This window comes from Sapajus apella, unplaced genomic scaffold (assembly GCF_009761245.1).
Source record: "Sapajus apella isolate SASKATOON/1434 unplaced genomic scaffold, GSC_monkey_1.0 scaffold1, whole genome shotgun sequence".
Classification (NCBI taxonomy): domain Eukaryota; kingdom Metazoa; phylum Chordata; class Mammalia; order Primates; family Cebidae; genus Sapajus; species Sapajus apella.
This window is the reverse complement of record NW_022436941.1, coordinates 64,761,719-64,778,060: the sequence shown is the minus strand read 5'-3', so window position 1 is coordinate 64,778,060 and position 16,342 is coordinate 64,761,719. Positions and strand designations below refer to the sequence as shown.

Here is a 16,342-nt window from a genome sequence, read left to right as displayed (position 1 = left end):
GAAATTTAAAATTTACCAGATGGACTCACCAACAGAATGGAGATGATGAATGAGCAAGTGAACCTGAAGATACAGCATTAGAAATTACAGTCTGAAGAACTGACAGAAAAAAATTTGAAAAGATATCTGAGAAAATATCACAAGGTTCATGTCAACATCTATGACATGAAGGTACCAGAAGGAGGGCCGGGCACGGTGGCTCACGCCTGTAATCCCAGCACTTTGGGAGGCTGCGGTGGGCAGATCACCTCAGGTCGGGAGTTCAAATCCAGCCTGACAAATATGGAGAAACCCCATCTCTACTAAAAATACAAAATTAGCCAGACGTGCTGGGGCATGCCTGTAATCCCAGCTACTCCGGAGGCTGAGGCAGGAAAATTGCTTGAACCTGGGAGGCAGAGGTTGCAGTGAGCCGAGGTCACACCATTATACTCCAGCCTGGGCAAACAAGAGTGAAACTCTGTCTCAAAGAAAAAAAAAAGTATCAGAAGGAAAGGAAAAAGATTGGCACAGAAAAAAATATCACAAGGTCCATATCAACATCTATGACATTATAGTACCAGAAGGAAAGGAAAAAAGATTGGCACAGGAAAAAATTCAAAAGAACCATGACAGAAAACTTCCTAAATTTAGTGAAAGACATGAATTTACAGATTCAAGAAGCTCAGGAAACCCCAAACAAGAAAAACAAAAAGAAAATCATGCCTAGACACATCATAATCAAACCTCTGAGAACCAAAGATAAGAAAAAAAATTTCAAAGCAGAGAAAAAAGTTACATTACATATGAGATAACAGATGAGGGGAAGGGAAGCTTTGACTACAAAGGGGTAGCACAGGGGAGTTTTCAGGGCTTGATGGAACTGTTCTGGATCTCAATTACATTAGGTATTATAAGACTCCATGCATTTGTCAAGATGCTCCTGGTATACCAAAAAGAGCAAACACTAACATATGCATATATAAAAGAACCAGAATCCTGGATACCATCCATTAGTGCTGTCCTTCCCTCACCCTCCATACCTAATCAACCACCATCTCCTGCCCAATTTACTTCCTAAAGATTTCTCAAATTTGCTCACTTCTACTGTTTCTTCCAAGCTGAGGCCTCATCATAATCTGTTAGTACTTTGATCCCAAATCTAACCTCTACAGCCTTGCTTTGCGAAAGGCCATCCCTCCTCTAGTAGTATCACCTTTAACCTGGAAGTTTGTTAGAAATGCAGAATCTCAGCTCTCACCCCAGAACTCCTGAATTGGCATCCACATTTTTATAAGATTCTGGAGGGATTCATAAGCATATTAGAAATTTGAAAGTCTAGTCTAGGGCATGCCAGAGGAATAAAAATCGAATTATGGTGCTGCTCTTCCACTTGAAAGAAGTACCCTACCAGGACATATGCAGGATGTACAAGATCTTACATGATCTAACCCTATTTTGCTCTGCAGGCTCATCTTTTGCATGCTCAACCTCACATTTTACACTTCAATAAAATTTAACTGTTTGTACATGCCAACACACATAACACAATGTTATGTCCCACTGCTACGCCTTTACCCATGCAGTTCCCTTGGCCTAGAATACCTCCCTCTCCATCTGGCTAATTCCTAACTAACCTACCTTCAAGCCTCTATTCAGGAGTCAACTATAGCAAACTTTGATGACCATTTACTTAGATTGAGGTAAGAGTCCCTTTGGGCTCCTAAACCACCCTGGACATACCTCCAATCCTTGAATTTCCCACATTACATTGAAATTATCTGCTCAAGTGTTTTTGCTGGCCTGAAGGTTTCTCAAGGACAGTAGCCTCATCCCTGCCCTCTTTTCCCTGTGTCTAGCAAAGAAGACGTTAGAGAAAGGCTTTGATAACCTGAAATATCGACTTTTTTTGGATCCATATAAAGCTATTTGTTTCCAGTTTGGTAAGGACCAGTTTCCCCATCACATATTCTTTTCTTGAGAGAAATTGTTACCCAATTCCTAGAGCTGAGCTGCAAGTCACTTGAAGCAAAATGCAGTTAAGTTCAGACCTAAGTAGATCTTTATTGCTTGTGCCAAAAGACTTAAAGCCTCCCGCCCAAAGGAAAGGCTTTTGAAAAATGCTATAAGGCCACCTACTACAAACTTCATATTGTCCCCAGCTGGGTTGGGGGCAGGTGGGGACAAACTGCCGTTGCTTCATTACAAGCTCTCAGCTCAGGCCTGGCTGCCCCACGAGGCTCTGGTCCCGCCCACAAGCACACGTTCTGGTCGAGATCTCTCCTCAAAACTCTGACCCCTCAGAGAGCACCTGGGCCACCCCGGCGCGAGGGTTCAGACACTGTGGCCCTAATGGTGGTCACCTTCTCCAGGGCAGCTCCTCTTCTTCCATGTCGCTCTCCGTCACTGAACCCTCTATCATGGTTTCATCACTGTCCCAGTCTGGGGCCTGGACGCCTTCCTCCATCTTTGCCTCACATTCGAAGTCTTTTTAGCCCTCCTCTAACTCCCTCTTGCCCGCAAAAAAAAAGAATGCTTTGAGGGCCAGGGGAAATTGTGAGTTAAAAAATAAAAATAATAATAATATAATCGCAGCAGGAGTCGGGCCTCGCTGCAGGGCTGCTGAGGAGAGTGTGGCGGGATCGGCGTCTGGGAGGCAGCCCGCGGGTTCCGCCGCACGCCGCAGGCAGGGGGCAGCCGCGCGCCACACGTCGGCGCCCCGAGACGCGCTCGGCCCCGCCCCCAGCTCGCCAAGTGGGCGGCCGCGCAAGCGGGCCTGCTCTGGGCGTGACCCACCGCCTGGTGCCTTTTTCGCGGTTTTCCATCCTGGTTCGCTAGACGTAGAAGTTACTGGGATTGCTGCTGTGCAGCCTGGAAAGGCAGGCGTGCCGCACCCAGAACTCAGGCCGAGCGTGCTCATCGCCCTTGGCCGGGAGGGGGACCTGTCATGCACCTGGTGCGTGTGAGCCCCAGATACGGGAAGAGCTGTCAGCTCCTGCCCGCCCCAGCAGCCCTGGCATTCTGAAGCCAGAATGTAACCTTAGACCTGAGTGTTTTTGCAGCCCACCGAGCGCTTCCTTTCCCTTTAATCCCTTGACAGCCTCTCCTCAAGTGTCCCCTGAGGTAGACAAAACGTATGTTGAAGCTCATCAGCTAATCTCAATGGTGTATTTTGTATTTTTTTTCTCTCAACAACTCTTTGGTCATCTGAAATACAGATTATGCAGGAAAGGCAAGATGAATGCTTAATTTTTCCCCTTTTATCAATGTTAGCATAATAGTAATACCTAGCAACCTCCAAAAGTAGTCAGTTGTGTTTTATGAAGTACTAGAATTTTATGTTTGATGTGTTTCAATCTATTTGAACACTTTTAATTCAAACCAAGTGTTTGAGTTTGAATTAAAAGTGTTAAGTGAGCCTAACCAAGCCAAGTGAGCTTCCACTTGCCAAGTGAGAAAAAGATTCAAGAAAAGATCAAGTTATTTTCCCATAGCAAGTGTTTAGTATTCACCTTGGCATCTCCAGCATCTAGCACATATGAAGTCCAAGTTTTGTCATAAATAGATGGAGGTAGTTTTCTGACTTCCCAATTCATTACCCTTTTTACTATATGGAGTAGCTTTGCCATTATTATTATTATTATTTTGTGTTTTTACTATTTATACCTAAGCCACTGCTGTTTAAAATCATTAGCTGGTGGTTATCTTCTAAACTTAACTTGAGGCTGAGGGTGGTGGCTTATACCTATAACCCCAATGCATTGGAGGCCAAGGCAGGAGGATTGCTTGAGACCAGAAGTTCAAGACCAGCCTGGGCAACATAGTGAGACCCCTATCTCTACAAAAAAAAATTATTTTTAATTAGCAGGGCATGTCAGCATGGACCTGTAGTCTCCTGTACTCAGGAGCTTGAGGTGGGAGGGTCGCTTGAGCCCAGGAGTTTGAGGTTACAATGAGCTATGATTGAGCAAATGCACTCCAGCCTGAGCAGCAGAGTCATATTATGTCTCAAAAAAATAAAATAAAATAAACTTACTTGAATATTCCTCACCTCAGCTATGTAAATTAGGCAGAACAATAATAAATAAGAAATATGCAAAGAACTAGACCTCTTTCTTTTTTATAGTAGTCCATTTATATCATCCATGTCTAAAACAGACCTAAATTTCTATCACCTTTCCTGCTCACCCACTGTTTAAGTAACTCATTAGTTCATTCTTCTATGTTGCCCAAGCTGGTGTCCAACTCCTGGGCTCAAGCTGTCCTCCCACCTCAGCCTTCCAAATATCTAGAACTACAGTCTCATGCCACTATGCCCACTTTACCCACTGTTTTTAATCGTCTGGCTCTGCTTTCACAGAAATTGGGGGATCATACCCAGTAAATGATGGTGAGTGGCTCCATTTGCCCCAGAGCAAAAGATGACTCCACTAATAACCGCACTTGCTCCTAACAGCTAGTAACAAGCTAAGTACAGTAAGTCCTCACTTTATGTCCATCCGTAGGTTCTTGGAAACTGCGACTTTAAGCAAAATGAGTTATAAGAAAGCCAATTTTGCCATAGTCTAATTGATACATTTGGTCACAAAAACATTACCAAACTTTTAAATAACACAAAAACACCTTTAATATTAAACATTGAAATAAATGTGAGCTATACATATATTTAAGAAAGATTAATAAAAACAAGATAATTATTTACCCAGTTATTCCAGTTCAGGGTTGAGGGTGGGTGGAGCCTATCCTGGCAGCTCAGGGCTCTAGGCAGGAGCCAACCCTGCACGGGAGGCCATTCCATTGTAGAACGCACTCACTCACACACACACACACACACACACTCACTTATTCTGAGACCGTTTAGACAGGCCAATGAGCCTAACATACACATCTTTGGGATGCAGGAGGAAACCAGAATACCTGGAGGAAACTCACGCTGACATGGGGAGAACATGCAAATTCCACATACAATGGCCCTGGCTGGGAAGTATAATAATTTTCTTTCCTCATCGGTGTTGAAACACCGTTGAAAGAAATGTTATTCGAGGATCTGCTATGGAAAAACTTCTGAGCCTGAAATTTCACATTCTTTTTAAAAATGCTAAAATCATTCATTGAAATAATGATGGGGAATTTTATAATAAATGGATCAGGTTGGCAACACTTAAACCCACTGATCAATCTTAACATCACTAAAAGTAAGACTCCCAGATATGCCCCTCCTGTCATAACACAATAGGAATACATAGCACTACCTATGAAGTATTCTAGGCCAAAAAAAAAAAAGTTAAAAACCTAAATTTAATCGAGCCTCTAGATCTAACTACTAGTTATTTATAAAAGGCAGGGTAGAGAAATCTGTTAAACAATATAAAAGGATGAAATTAACAGAATTCAGAATGCAGAAAACTCTATAGGACAAATACACTTCCCTACAGAATCATTATCTCAAAGACTTAGACTTTTTTTTAATAAAAATAAGTTAGTCAAGGTATTCTCCTGCTTCAGCCTCCCAAGTAGCTGGGACAAATGTGCACCACTACTTCTGCCTAAAACTGTAAGAGATGAGACTTTCATGGAAGACTTGATTTATTGTTAAGTATAACACAATATGAATCTCTAAGATACTAAATCCAACAGCCACTTTTCACCTTAGTAATATTTCTCCCCAAAATAAAGCTATATGAAGTATTTCACCAAGGATTCAATGATAAGTATTTTAAAATACACTTTCCCAGCAGGGCACAATGGCTGATGTTTGTAATCCCAGTACTTTGGGAGGCAGAGGTGAGAGGATCACTTGAGCCGAGGAGCCTGGGCAACATAGAGAGACCCCCATTACTACAAAAATAAAAATAAATAAGCCAGAAGTGGTGGTGCACATTTGTCCCAGCTATTCGGGAGGCTGAAGCAGGAGGATCCCTTTTGCATTTTTAATAGAGTTAGGGCTTCACCATGTTTGCCAGGCTGGTCTCAAACTCCTGGCCTCAGGTGACCTGCCTGCCTTGACCTCCCAAAATGTTGGGATTACAGGGGCGAGCCACTGCACCAGCCTTAGATTTGTATTTTAGCGGTCATTATAGCTAACTCATATGTGTGGTTATAAGCCAGCCACAACTCCTATAGGCCATCCCTTCTTAGTGCAGAATTTAATAAGTTCAATTTTACCTTAAATGGCATAAAATAGATATAAAACACTTCAGAAAGTTAAAAGAACTGTAACTGCCCAATGGGCTCTCCTTGCCAGCTGCCTAGACAGCGCCACTTTATCAAGGCAGGGGAATTGCAATGGAGAAAGAGTAATTCACGTAGAGCCAGCTGTGCAGGAGACTGGAGATTTATTATTACTCAAATCAGTCTTGCCGAACATTTGGGGATCAGAGTTTTTAAAGATAATTTGGTGGGCAGGAGCTTGGGAAGTGGGGAGTGCTGGTTGGTCAGGTTGGAGATGGAATAATTGTGGGTGGAAGTGAGGTTTTCTTGCTGTCTTCTGCTCCTGGGTGGGATGGCAGAACTGGTTGAGCCAGATTATTGGTCTGGGTGTTGTCAGCTGATCCATCAAGGGCAGGATCTGCAAAATATCTCAAGCACTGATCTTAGGTTTTACAATAGTGATGTTATCTCCAGGCTGCATGATCCCTAAATTGTAATTTCTTATCTCGTAGCTAACTTGTTAGTCCTGAAAAGACAAAGTGGCCCCCAGGCAAGAAGGGGGGTTTTCAGGATAAAGATATTTTCAGTTTTGTTTCAGAGTCAAACCATGAACTGAATTCCTTCCCAAAGTTAGTTTGGCTTACACCCAGGAATGAACAAAGGCAGCTTAACGGTTAGAAGCAAGATGGAGTTGATTAGGTCAGATTTCTTTCACTGTCATAATTTCCTAAGTTACAATTTTGCAAAGGCGGTTTCAGTACTGTGAAATTTCAGCTGATAGCCTATATATAATTAGTATTTCCAAGATGAAAAACCTCTGAAGAATTGCTAATGGCATCTGTTACAGAGGGTGATTGAAAGAGCACTTGGCATTTCACAAATGAGAATCAGAGGACTAAACACACCTAGAGGTAAATTACAACAACCCTCCCAGCCCATTGCCCCAGGATGCTTGCAAGATGTTCCTGCTATTCTACGTGGTCTCTACTATTACAGTTATTTATTGTTCAGTCTTTTAGACTGTATAGTGTTTCTTTAGAAGCAGAAACACAAAGGGTACTTGTACACTGAGCTTCTGTCTCAGAAGAAATAACTTACAACATTTTATAATTTATCATGATGTAAAAAAATAATACTGGAGCACAAACATTAAACTACTATTATATATCATTGGGATTTTGTAAGGATTCTTACATTATTTTCTCCTTATAAACACAATGTAATGTTGGCATCAAAAATTGGCGATCAAAGTAATAAGGCCATGACAGACTGTCAAAAAGAATTACAGACTCAAATGCAACAGCCTAGTGAAGATGACATTGATTTTCTCAACCTGTTTAACAGGTTTGACAGCTTCCTCCTTGTCTGCTTGTCCAGTCAAGTGATACTCATTAATGGCCGGAATTCTAAGAAGTCTGTATTTCTATGTCTTTCCATTTCTGTTCCTCCCCACATCTGGTCTTTTTCTGTGAGAGTAACTGATTAACACGTTGGATTTTAAAACATACTTAACCTAACTCATAATTAAAGAAATATACATTAAAACAGCCATTGACACATTTATTGATTTATTTAATCTATTCTGGCAAAAATTTAAAAAAGATTGATAATGCTCAGCACTGGCAATTATCTGGGGAAAATAGATGTTCTCATATACTCTTGGAGGGAGAACAGATAAGTTCAATCTTATTTGGAGAGCAGTTTGGCAACATCTATCAACATGTTTCACATGGGCCGGGCACCGTGGCTCACCCCTATAATCCCCACACATTCTGGGACACCGAGGCAGGTAGATCATCTGAGGTCAGGAGTTTGAGACCGGCCTGGTCAATATAGTGAAAACCTGTCTCTACTAAAAATACAAAAATTAGCCGAGCATGGTGGTGTGCGTCTGTAGTCCCAGCTACTCAGGAGGCTGAGGCAGGAGAATTGCTTGAACTCGGGAGGCAGAGGTTGCAGTGAGACAAGATCACACCACTGCACTCCAGCCTGGGTAACAGAGAGAGGCTCTGTCTTAAAAAAAACAAACAAAAAAAAGTTTTACATGTACATACCCTTAGAGATAGCATTTCCACTTTTAGGAATTTATTCCTATATTGCCAATATGCTTGCACCAACTGCAATTTGGAAAAGTTGGAAACACACTAAGTGTTCATCATTAGGGGATTATGCAGTGAAATACTCTGCTGTCATTACAAAGAATGAAATACAGCTGTATATTAGGACATGTGTAGCTGCCCATTTTACATTGTTTATAAAATAAAGCAAAGAGCACAACAGTGATAGCTCTGGAATTTCACATAGGAAAGGGTTACAGGTGAAATCTCCTTGGAAGTGAGTGCTCTGAAACGTCATCAAAGCTTGCATTTGAAGAGCAAACACGGTTTTCACTTAGCTGCTTACACGGCACATTTGTGGCTTTATCCTAGATTCTGTTGTTTAGGAGGGTTAAAGAGGTAAGAGGGTGTAAATAAAGCCCTCCACACATATCAAGATACCACCTGATCCTGAAACTGCAGAACAACACAATCTTTTTTATTTCTTCTTTTTATTGAGGAATAATTGACATACAATGAAGTGCACAAACCTATGTGTTCAGTTCAGTGTGTTTTCTGAGCCATTCTATATTTTTATATTTATTTCTTATAAAAGCCTACTCTGAAGGAACAGAATGGGAGTTGTAGGTGGGGAAAAAAGGTAATACACAAGCAATAGCTTGAATCTTAAAAGTATAATTTACATGATTAACCCATAATAAAAAGAGAAGTTTTAATAGTTTCTGGACTGATAAGATTGCCAAATATATACGTAGTAATGGGATCTTCTTTATGTAGAACTGAAACAGCCGTATAAACAGGTTTAAACTAACATATTAGTAGATCTGCCACTGTAGAGGAAAAAAAAAAAAACAACTATACACTAAAAAAAATCTCAGCCACAAGAGGTTAATCAGAATCTTCACTTAGTAAAAGAATGCAGTTCAACAATTTTTTGACTCACTCTCTCTTTGTGCATGTATATGTACACACACACACACACACACACACACACACACACACACACAGACACACACTCAGGTAACCATCTAAGTACTTAAAACAAGATCAAGAATATTTCCATTACTCCTACCCTTTCCTTAAAATTCACCCACAAATAGTTTTTCATATAAATGGGATCATACTGTATACATCTTTTTAAACTGGCTTCTTTTACTTAGTTTTATGTTTTTGAGATTCATCCACATTGTTTACGCCAGGTTGTTCCTTTATTGCTGAGTATTTCTATACTGCAAAAATAGACTGAATTCGTTCAGTACATTCTCTTGTTAATGGATATTTGAGTTATTTTCAGTTTGGACACTGTTATGAATAAGATTTCTATGAACATTCCTATTGAAATCTTTTTGTGGGTGTATGTTTTCATTTCTCTTTGGGTACATAAATACCTAATGAGTAGAATTCCTGGTCATATGATAGGTATATGTTTAACTTTATTAAAAAACTGCCTTAGAGTTCTCCAAAGAGAGTACCACTCCCAAAAGCAATGTATGAAAGTTCCTTTTGCTACATATCTTCATGAACATTTGATACTGTCAACCCTTTATGTGCCAACCATTTAAATGAATATGAAACAGTATCTCACTGTGGTATTAATTTGCATTTCCCTCATGCCTAATAATACTAGCACCTTTTTTTGTGCCTGTTGGCTTATGTATACCCTTTGTAATGTGTCTGTTCAAATATCTTGCATACTTTTCCATTGGGGTGTTTGTATTTTTATTGTCGATTTCTAACATTCCTTTACATATTCTTGACATGAGCCCTTTGTCAAATATCTGTATCATGAATATTTGTTATTAGTCTCTGGCTTGTCTTTTTTTTTTTGAGACTGGGTTTTGCTCTCGTTGCCCAGGCTAGAGTGCAATGGCAGGATCTCAGCTCACCACAACCTCCACCTCCCAGGTTCAAACGATTCTCCTGCCTCAGCCTCCTGAGTAGCTGGGATTACAGGCATTCGCCACCATACCCTACTAATTTTGTTTTGTTTTGTTTTGTTTTTTGAGACGGAGTTTCACTCTTGTTGCCCAGGCTGGAGTGCAATGGCGCGATCTCGGCTCACCGCAACCTCCGCCTCCTGGGTTCAGGCAATTCTCCTGCCTCAGCCTCGTGAGTAGCTGGGATTACAGGCATGCGCCACAATGCCCAACTGATTTTTTGTATTTTTAGTAGAGACGGGGTTTCACTATGTTGACCAGGATGGTGTCGATCTCTTGACCTCGTGATCCACCCGCCTCGGCCTCCCAAAGTGCTGGGATTACAGGCGTGAGCCACCGCGCCCGGCCTAATTTTGTATTTTTAGTAGAGACGGGGTTTCTCCATGTTGATCAGGCTAGTCTCAATCTCCCGTTTTCAGGTGATCTGCCTGCCTCACCCTCCCAAGTGCTGGGATTATAGGCATAAGCCACCTTGCCCAGCCAGAGTTTTGCTCTTGTTGCCCAGGCTGGAGTGCAATGGCATCATCCCAGCTCACTGAAACCTCCGCCTCCTGGATTCAAGCAATTCTCCTGCCTTAGCTTCCCAAGTAACTGGGATTACAGGCATGCGCCACCATGCCCGGTTAATTTTTTGCATTTTTAAATAGAGATGGGGTTTCATTATGTTTGCCAGGCTGGTCTCGAACTCCTGGGCTCAGGTAATCCACCCACCTCAGCCTCCCAAAGTGCTGGGATTACAGGTGAGAGCCACTGTGCCTGACCTCAAAGATTCTTTGTTTCATCCTTGGAATACAGAACACAAAAGTCCATCTCCATCTTCTCTACTGAGAGCTGTTCACCCTGTGGACTGCCCTATGAACAGGATTTAACCAGGCTGGTTCTCACTTGAGCATATCTCCTATGTAGCTTATAAGGAATACTTGTTGCCCGAATTAATTCTGGCAGTGCACACTGATCATTCTCTTTGCTCTACCATCATACCGTTTATGATCAGAGCCAATCATAGTTTCTTATCCATTAGGTTTCTCAAGTGTGAATAAATAACAGCCTATCTGCAGCCCATCTGGGATTTCTCTAAATAAATAATCACAAAAATCCCCTGCACACCTCTTCTCTCTCAAACATTTAATATCCTCAGGGTAGATGATGGTTGTTGGTCATCCAGTGTTTAAATTCCTATAGAGAGGTTGATCTCACAATTAGTTACAGTATATGATACCTATTGTTTCCTGGTGTCTTATTCAAAACTTTCAATTTAACGTAATAGAATATCTTTATAAATTCAGGACAAGGAAAGACTTCTTAAACAAGATACAAAATCGTCATACACACAAAAGCGTCAACATTGATTAAATTGTACACAAACCACATGGTAACATGAACTCCTAGGCCAGGCTAAGCCATGACAGACAATTCTTTTTCTTAAACTAGTATTTATTTATTTTTTAAATAAAAGAAATTGATAAATTCTACAACATGAAAATTAAGAACTTCTGTTTATCCAAAGACATTCTCTTTCCCAATTAGAGATACTTAAAATATATATAACTAAGAAAAGATTAAAATCCACAATATATAAAGAATACCAAGCCAGGTGTGGTGGCTCATGCCTGTAGTACCAGCACTTTGGGAGGCCAAGGCAAGCGGACTGCTTGAGCCCAGGAGTTTCAGACCAGCCTGGGCAACACAGTAAGATCCCATCTCTACAAAAAACACAAAAAATTAGCCAAGCATAGTGATACACATCTGTAGTTTCAGCTACTTGGGAGGCTGAGGTGGGAGGATCACATGAGCTGGGAAGGTTGAGGCTGCAGTGAGTGAGCCATGATTGTGCAACTCCTGGGTGAGAGTGAGACCCTGCCTAAAAATAAGAATAAAAAAGAATGTCTGTACATCAACATTGATAAGAAAAAGATGAGCAACCCAGTAAAAATTGGGCAAAACTCTTAAATAGTCATTTCAAAGAAGAAAAAACACGTGACTAATATCATCTTAAAAGATGAAATCGGCTGGGCATGGTGGCTTACGCCTGTGTAATCCCAGCACTTTGGGAGGCAGAGGCAGGTGGATCACCTGAGGTCAGGAGTTCGAGACCCACCTGTCGACATGGTAAAACCTCATCTCTACTAAAAATACAAAAATTAGCAGGGCATGGTGGTGCATGCCTGTATCCTCACCTACTCAGGAGGCTAAGGAACAAGAATCGCTTGAACCCAGGAGGTGGAGGTTGCCGTGAACCAAGATCATGCCACTACACGCCATCTCAAAAATAAATAAATAAAAAGATGAAATCATAGAAATGCAAATTAACACCATAATAACATGCAATTTCAAACAATTGAAGTCTAAGAACACCAAGTGCTGGTTGTGCAACAGAGCAACAGGAACTCTTACACACCACTAGCAGGAATGTAAAGAGAGATGGAAGCACTGTGGTAGCAGTTAGGCAGCACTTCCTAAATTGAACATGCATCCTACAACCTAGTAATTCCACTCCTAGAAAAATCCCTAAAGGACACCAGGACACATTCACACCATGTTTTATGATAGCCAAAAAGTATCAACAACCCAACTGTCCTTACATGGGGGGAATGGACATAAATATTCATCAAGAGGAGAATGGACAAATAAATTGCAGTACTTTATATGACAGGGTATCCTATGGCTGAGAAAACGAGTGAAGATATTAACATGGATGAATTTTAGAAACCATTCTGTCAAAGTTTAAAAACAAAAAACTAAGTAATATGTCATTTAGGACATATTTATTTGTGATAAAACTTGAAATAAAAGGAATAAATTATAAACAAAATTTAGAGCGGCAATTACTTCTTGGGAGAGGCAGATAAATGTTATGGGGAAGAAGTCTCAGGGGACTCAGAATGTGCTCTGTCTTGAGTTGTATAGCATATCACAGGTGGGTTTTTAAAATTATTCTTCATTGCTTCCACAGGATGAAGATATACACATATAATATATAACTAATATGTTATGTTTGTTAATTATAAAGTATATAACCATATATTATATATACAATTAATACTAATATACAGTATGTTAATTATATAGTATATATTAATTATATATAGTATATTAGTATTAACTACGTAGCATATTATATAGTCACCTTGCGTGGTGAGGTTCTGCATTATAATTTTCTATATTTCCCATGGGCCAGGCACAGCGGCTCACACTTGTAATCCCAGCATTTTGGGAGACCTAGGTAGCCAGATCACTTGTGGTCAGGAGTTCAAGGCCAGCCTGGCCAACATGGCGAAACCCCATCTTTACTAAAAATACAATAAATTAGGGGCATAGTGGTGTGCGTCTGTAATCCCAGCTACTTAGGAGGCTGAGACAGCAGAATCACTTGAACCTGGGAGGCAGAGGTTGCAGTGAGCCAAGATCGCGCCGCTGCACTCCAGCCTGCATGACAGAGCATAACTCTATCTCAAAATAATAATAATAACAATTTTCTACATTTCCCTAATTGCTTGAATATTAATGCAATACTATCATAATCAAAAGACAGTGCTTTTTTAATAATGTCTAGAATGTTTGCACAGTTTTTTGAAACCTGATCTGAACCTTCAGTCTAGTTTCATGCTGTGGGAGAGATAATCTCTAAAGATTTGACTAAATTGCTATCTAGTTGACAAGTAGGTGTAAAAATGCTAATGCACAAATTTCAACTATGCCAACATTGTCTTTATTTATTTATTTAATTTTTTTTTTAGACTGAGTCTCGCTCTGTTGCCCAGGCTAGAGTGCAGTGGTGCAATCTCAGCTCACTGCAAACTCCACTCTCTCGGTGCAAGCGATTTTCCCTGTCTCAGCCTACCAAATAGCTGGGATTACAGGCGCGCCCCACTATGCCTGGCTAATTTTTCGTACTTTTAGTAGAGATGGGATTTCACTGTGTTGGCCTGGTGGTCTGGAACTCCTGACCTCAGGTGATCCACCTGCCTCAGCCTCCCAAAGTGCTGGGATTACAGGCATGAGCCACCGTGCCCGGCCGCCAACATTGCCTTTAAATATTCAGTATTCCTTAGTCAGTATTCCCTCCTCCCACTTTTCAAGATATCTTTCCATTTTTATGTTGAGGCTTTTATCCTTACTATTTCCAACATCTCTAAGGTTCCCTTGAACCCTAAAATTCAGTTAGCTCAGAAGCCTTGCATGAAAACAGTTTTTTTTTTTTTCCCTCCCCTAGCCCTTTAGCAACATCTAGTGGGTATTTAGAGACAGGACGAGACAAACGTTTTCCTACATAAGGATCAACCATATAGATGGCAAATTCGACTTAGCAACGACAACAACAAAAAAAGGTTTAAGTCCTCAAAACAAATAAAATCTCTCCTGCGATTAAGTAATTTTACATGCTTGAGTGTGTATGTAAACACTTAATATAAAGTACAGCTGGCATTTTCTCATTTAGCCTGCTGTAAACATAGAAGTTTGTTACTACATTACATAATGGCCATTATCATGAAGAACCTTATGAAAGGCCTGAAGCAAGAGTACCAGCACAGTATGCAAACTTCCAAAAGCAAAAAGGAAGAACTTGTGTAGAATGGCATCTTTCAGGAACAGAAGTCTCTAGTAGGCATAGAAGCAGAGAGTTTTTTACTTTTTTAGGAGAGTGGGCTAGGGAGGGAGCACAAGAAGAAAGAAGAAAGCAAAATCACTGGGATGGATAGATTTATAGAATCCAGAGTTCTTATCCTAAGATAACTGCAGCCCAGTCATTGCTCGCTTAACCAAGAGTAGGTTTCTCTTCATCCTTCAAGCCTGCTCTCCCAAAAATCTTTGCCATCTTTCCCTTTGACTTGCTACATTACCTATCTCGTGTCACTTTCACTGGGGGTTCTGGTCCTAGGTAGATGATGGGTGACAGCTGATAACTGAGAGGAAAGAAGCTCCTAACCTCTGTCTGTAGAGGTAAAGAAACTATGTCTACAAACTCTTCTGTTCCCATCAAAACTTGAGTCCTAACAAAAGCAGCCCTTTTCCTAGAAAGCTGGTAACACATTCCTAAAAATATTTTGCATCCTGACCTTTATATCATAGGTGGAGATTCTCTCAACATTATCTGGTTATAAGAAGGGGATGGTCTGAGAGTCAGGCACCCTGGCCTCTTTAGCATCATTACTTTTTAACCCTATTTATCATAGACACTTTATCTAAGCTCTTTGTACCTCAACTTCTGTATCTACAAACTAGATGTGATTAATCGTATCCTTGCAATTTTCATAGACAGTTCTCCATGATCAGTTAACATTTATGAAGATGTTTTACTTGTAGAAAAAAAATCCATGAAGCTTAGATAATGGTATTAGCATTCCCATGCACACACATGAAATAAATACCTGTTTATGGCTATCCACATGCGGTGCTGGGCTGAGCTCCACACAAGCTCGGTAAACCCAGTTTTGCAGTCTAGGACTATGTTGTTCCAATTTGGCTTATGATGGGAGAACATAGAAAATTATTAAGAAATTTTTGAGACAGTATGTTGGGGAGTCAGCAAATGTGAGTTAGGGGAAGGGAGGAATTGTCCTATCAGATATTAAAATATATTTTAAAGCTCTGTTGTTTAAAATATCATGATATACTGGGTCAGGGATAGACAGATAGTTCAGTGAAAGATAATGGGGACCCCATAAACAGATCTATGCATGTATAAAAATGCTTGACAATATAGATTGACAGGGAAAGGAGGAAATATTTAAGGCAACGTGTTGGAACCATTAGTTATTTGTGTATGAAAAATTGATTCTGGATCCATACCTCAAACTGTACACAAGCTCAATTCCAGACAGATCAATGAAAAAGCCAAATTTTTAAAAAATCTGGAGGAAAATACAAAATATTTTTATATAATCTGAAGATAGAGAAGGATTTCATAAACAAGACACAAAAAACTAAATCCATAAAGAAAAGATTGATAAACGTTTGCTCCATAGAAATTAAGAATTGTGTTCTTTCTTGCTGTTGTTGCTGTTGTTTGAGATGGAGCCTCTCTCTGTCACCCAGGCTGGAGTGCAGTAACAAGAGCTCAGCTCACTGCAGCCTCCATCCACTGGGTTCATGCAATTCTCGTGCCTCAGCCCCCCAAGTAGCTGGGATTACAGGTGTACACCACCACACCCAGCTAATTTTTGTATTTTTAGTAGAGACAGGGTTTTGCCAGGTTGGCCAATCTGATTTCAAACTCCT

At 40.5% G+C, this 16,342-nt stretch overlaps 1 protein-coding gene across 1 annotated transcript in view; it reads right to left on the bottom strand.

Annotated features, from left to right (window-relative positions):
• ANKRD31 (ankyrin repeat domain 31) overlaps positions 1–2,673 on the bottom strand; it is a 188,232-nt gene extending 185,559 nt beyond the window's left edge. Inside the window, exon 1 of the mRNA XM_032278213.1 lies at positions 2,343–2,673. Coding sequence (XP_032134104.1) covers positions 2,343–2,446 — 104 coding nt within the window. The 5' untranslated portion in view covers positions 2,447–2,673. The remainder of the gene's footprint in view (positions 1–2,342) is intronic.
• Between the last annotated feature and the right edge of the window lie 13,669 nt (positions 2,674–16,342).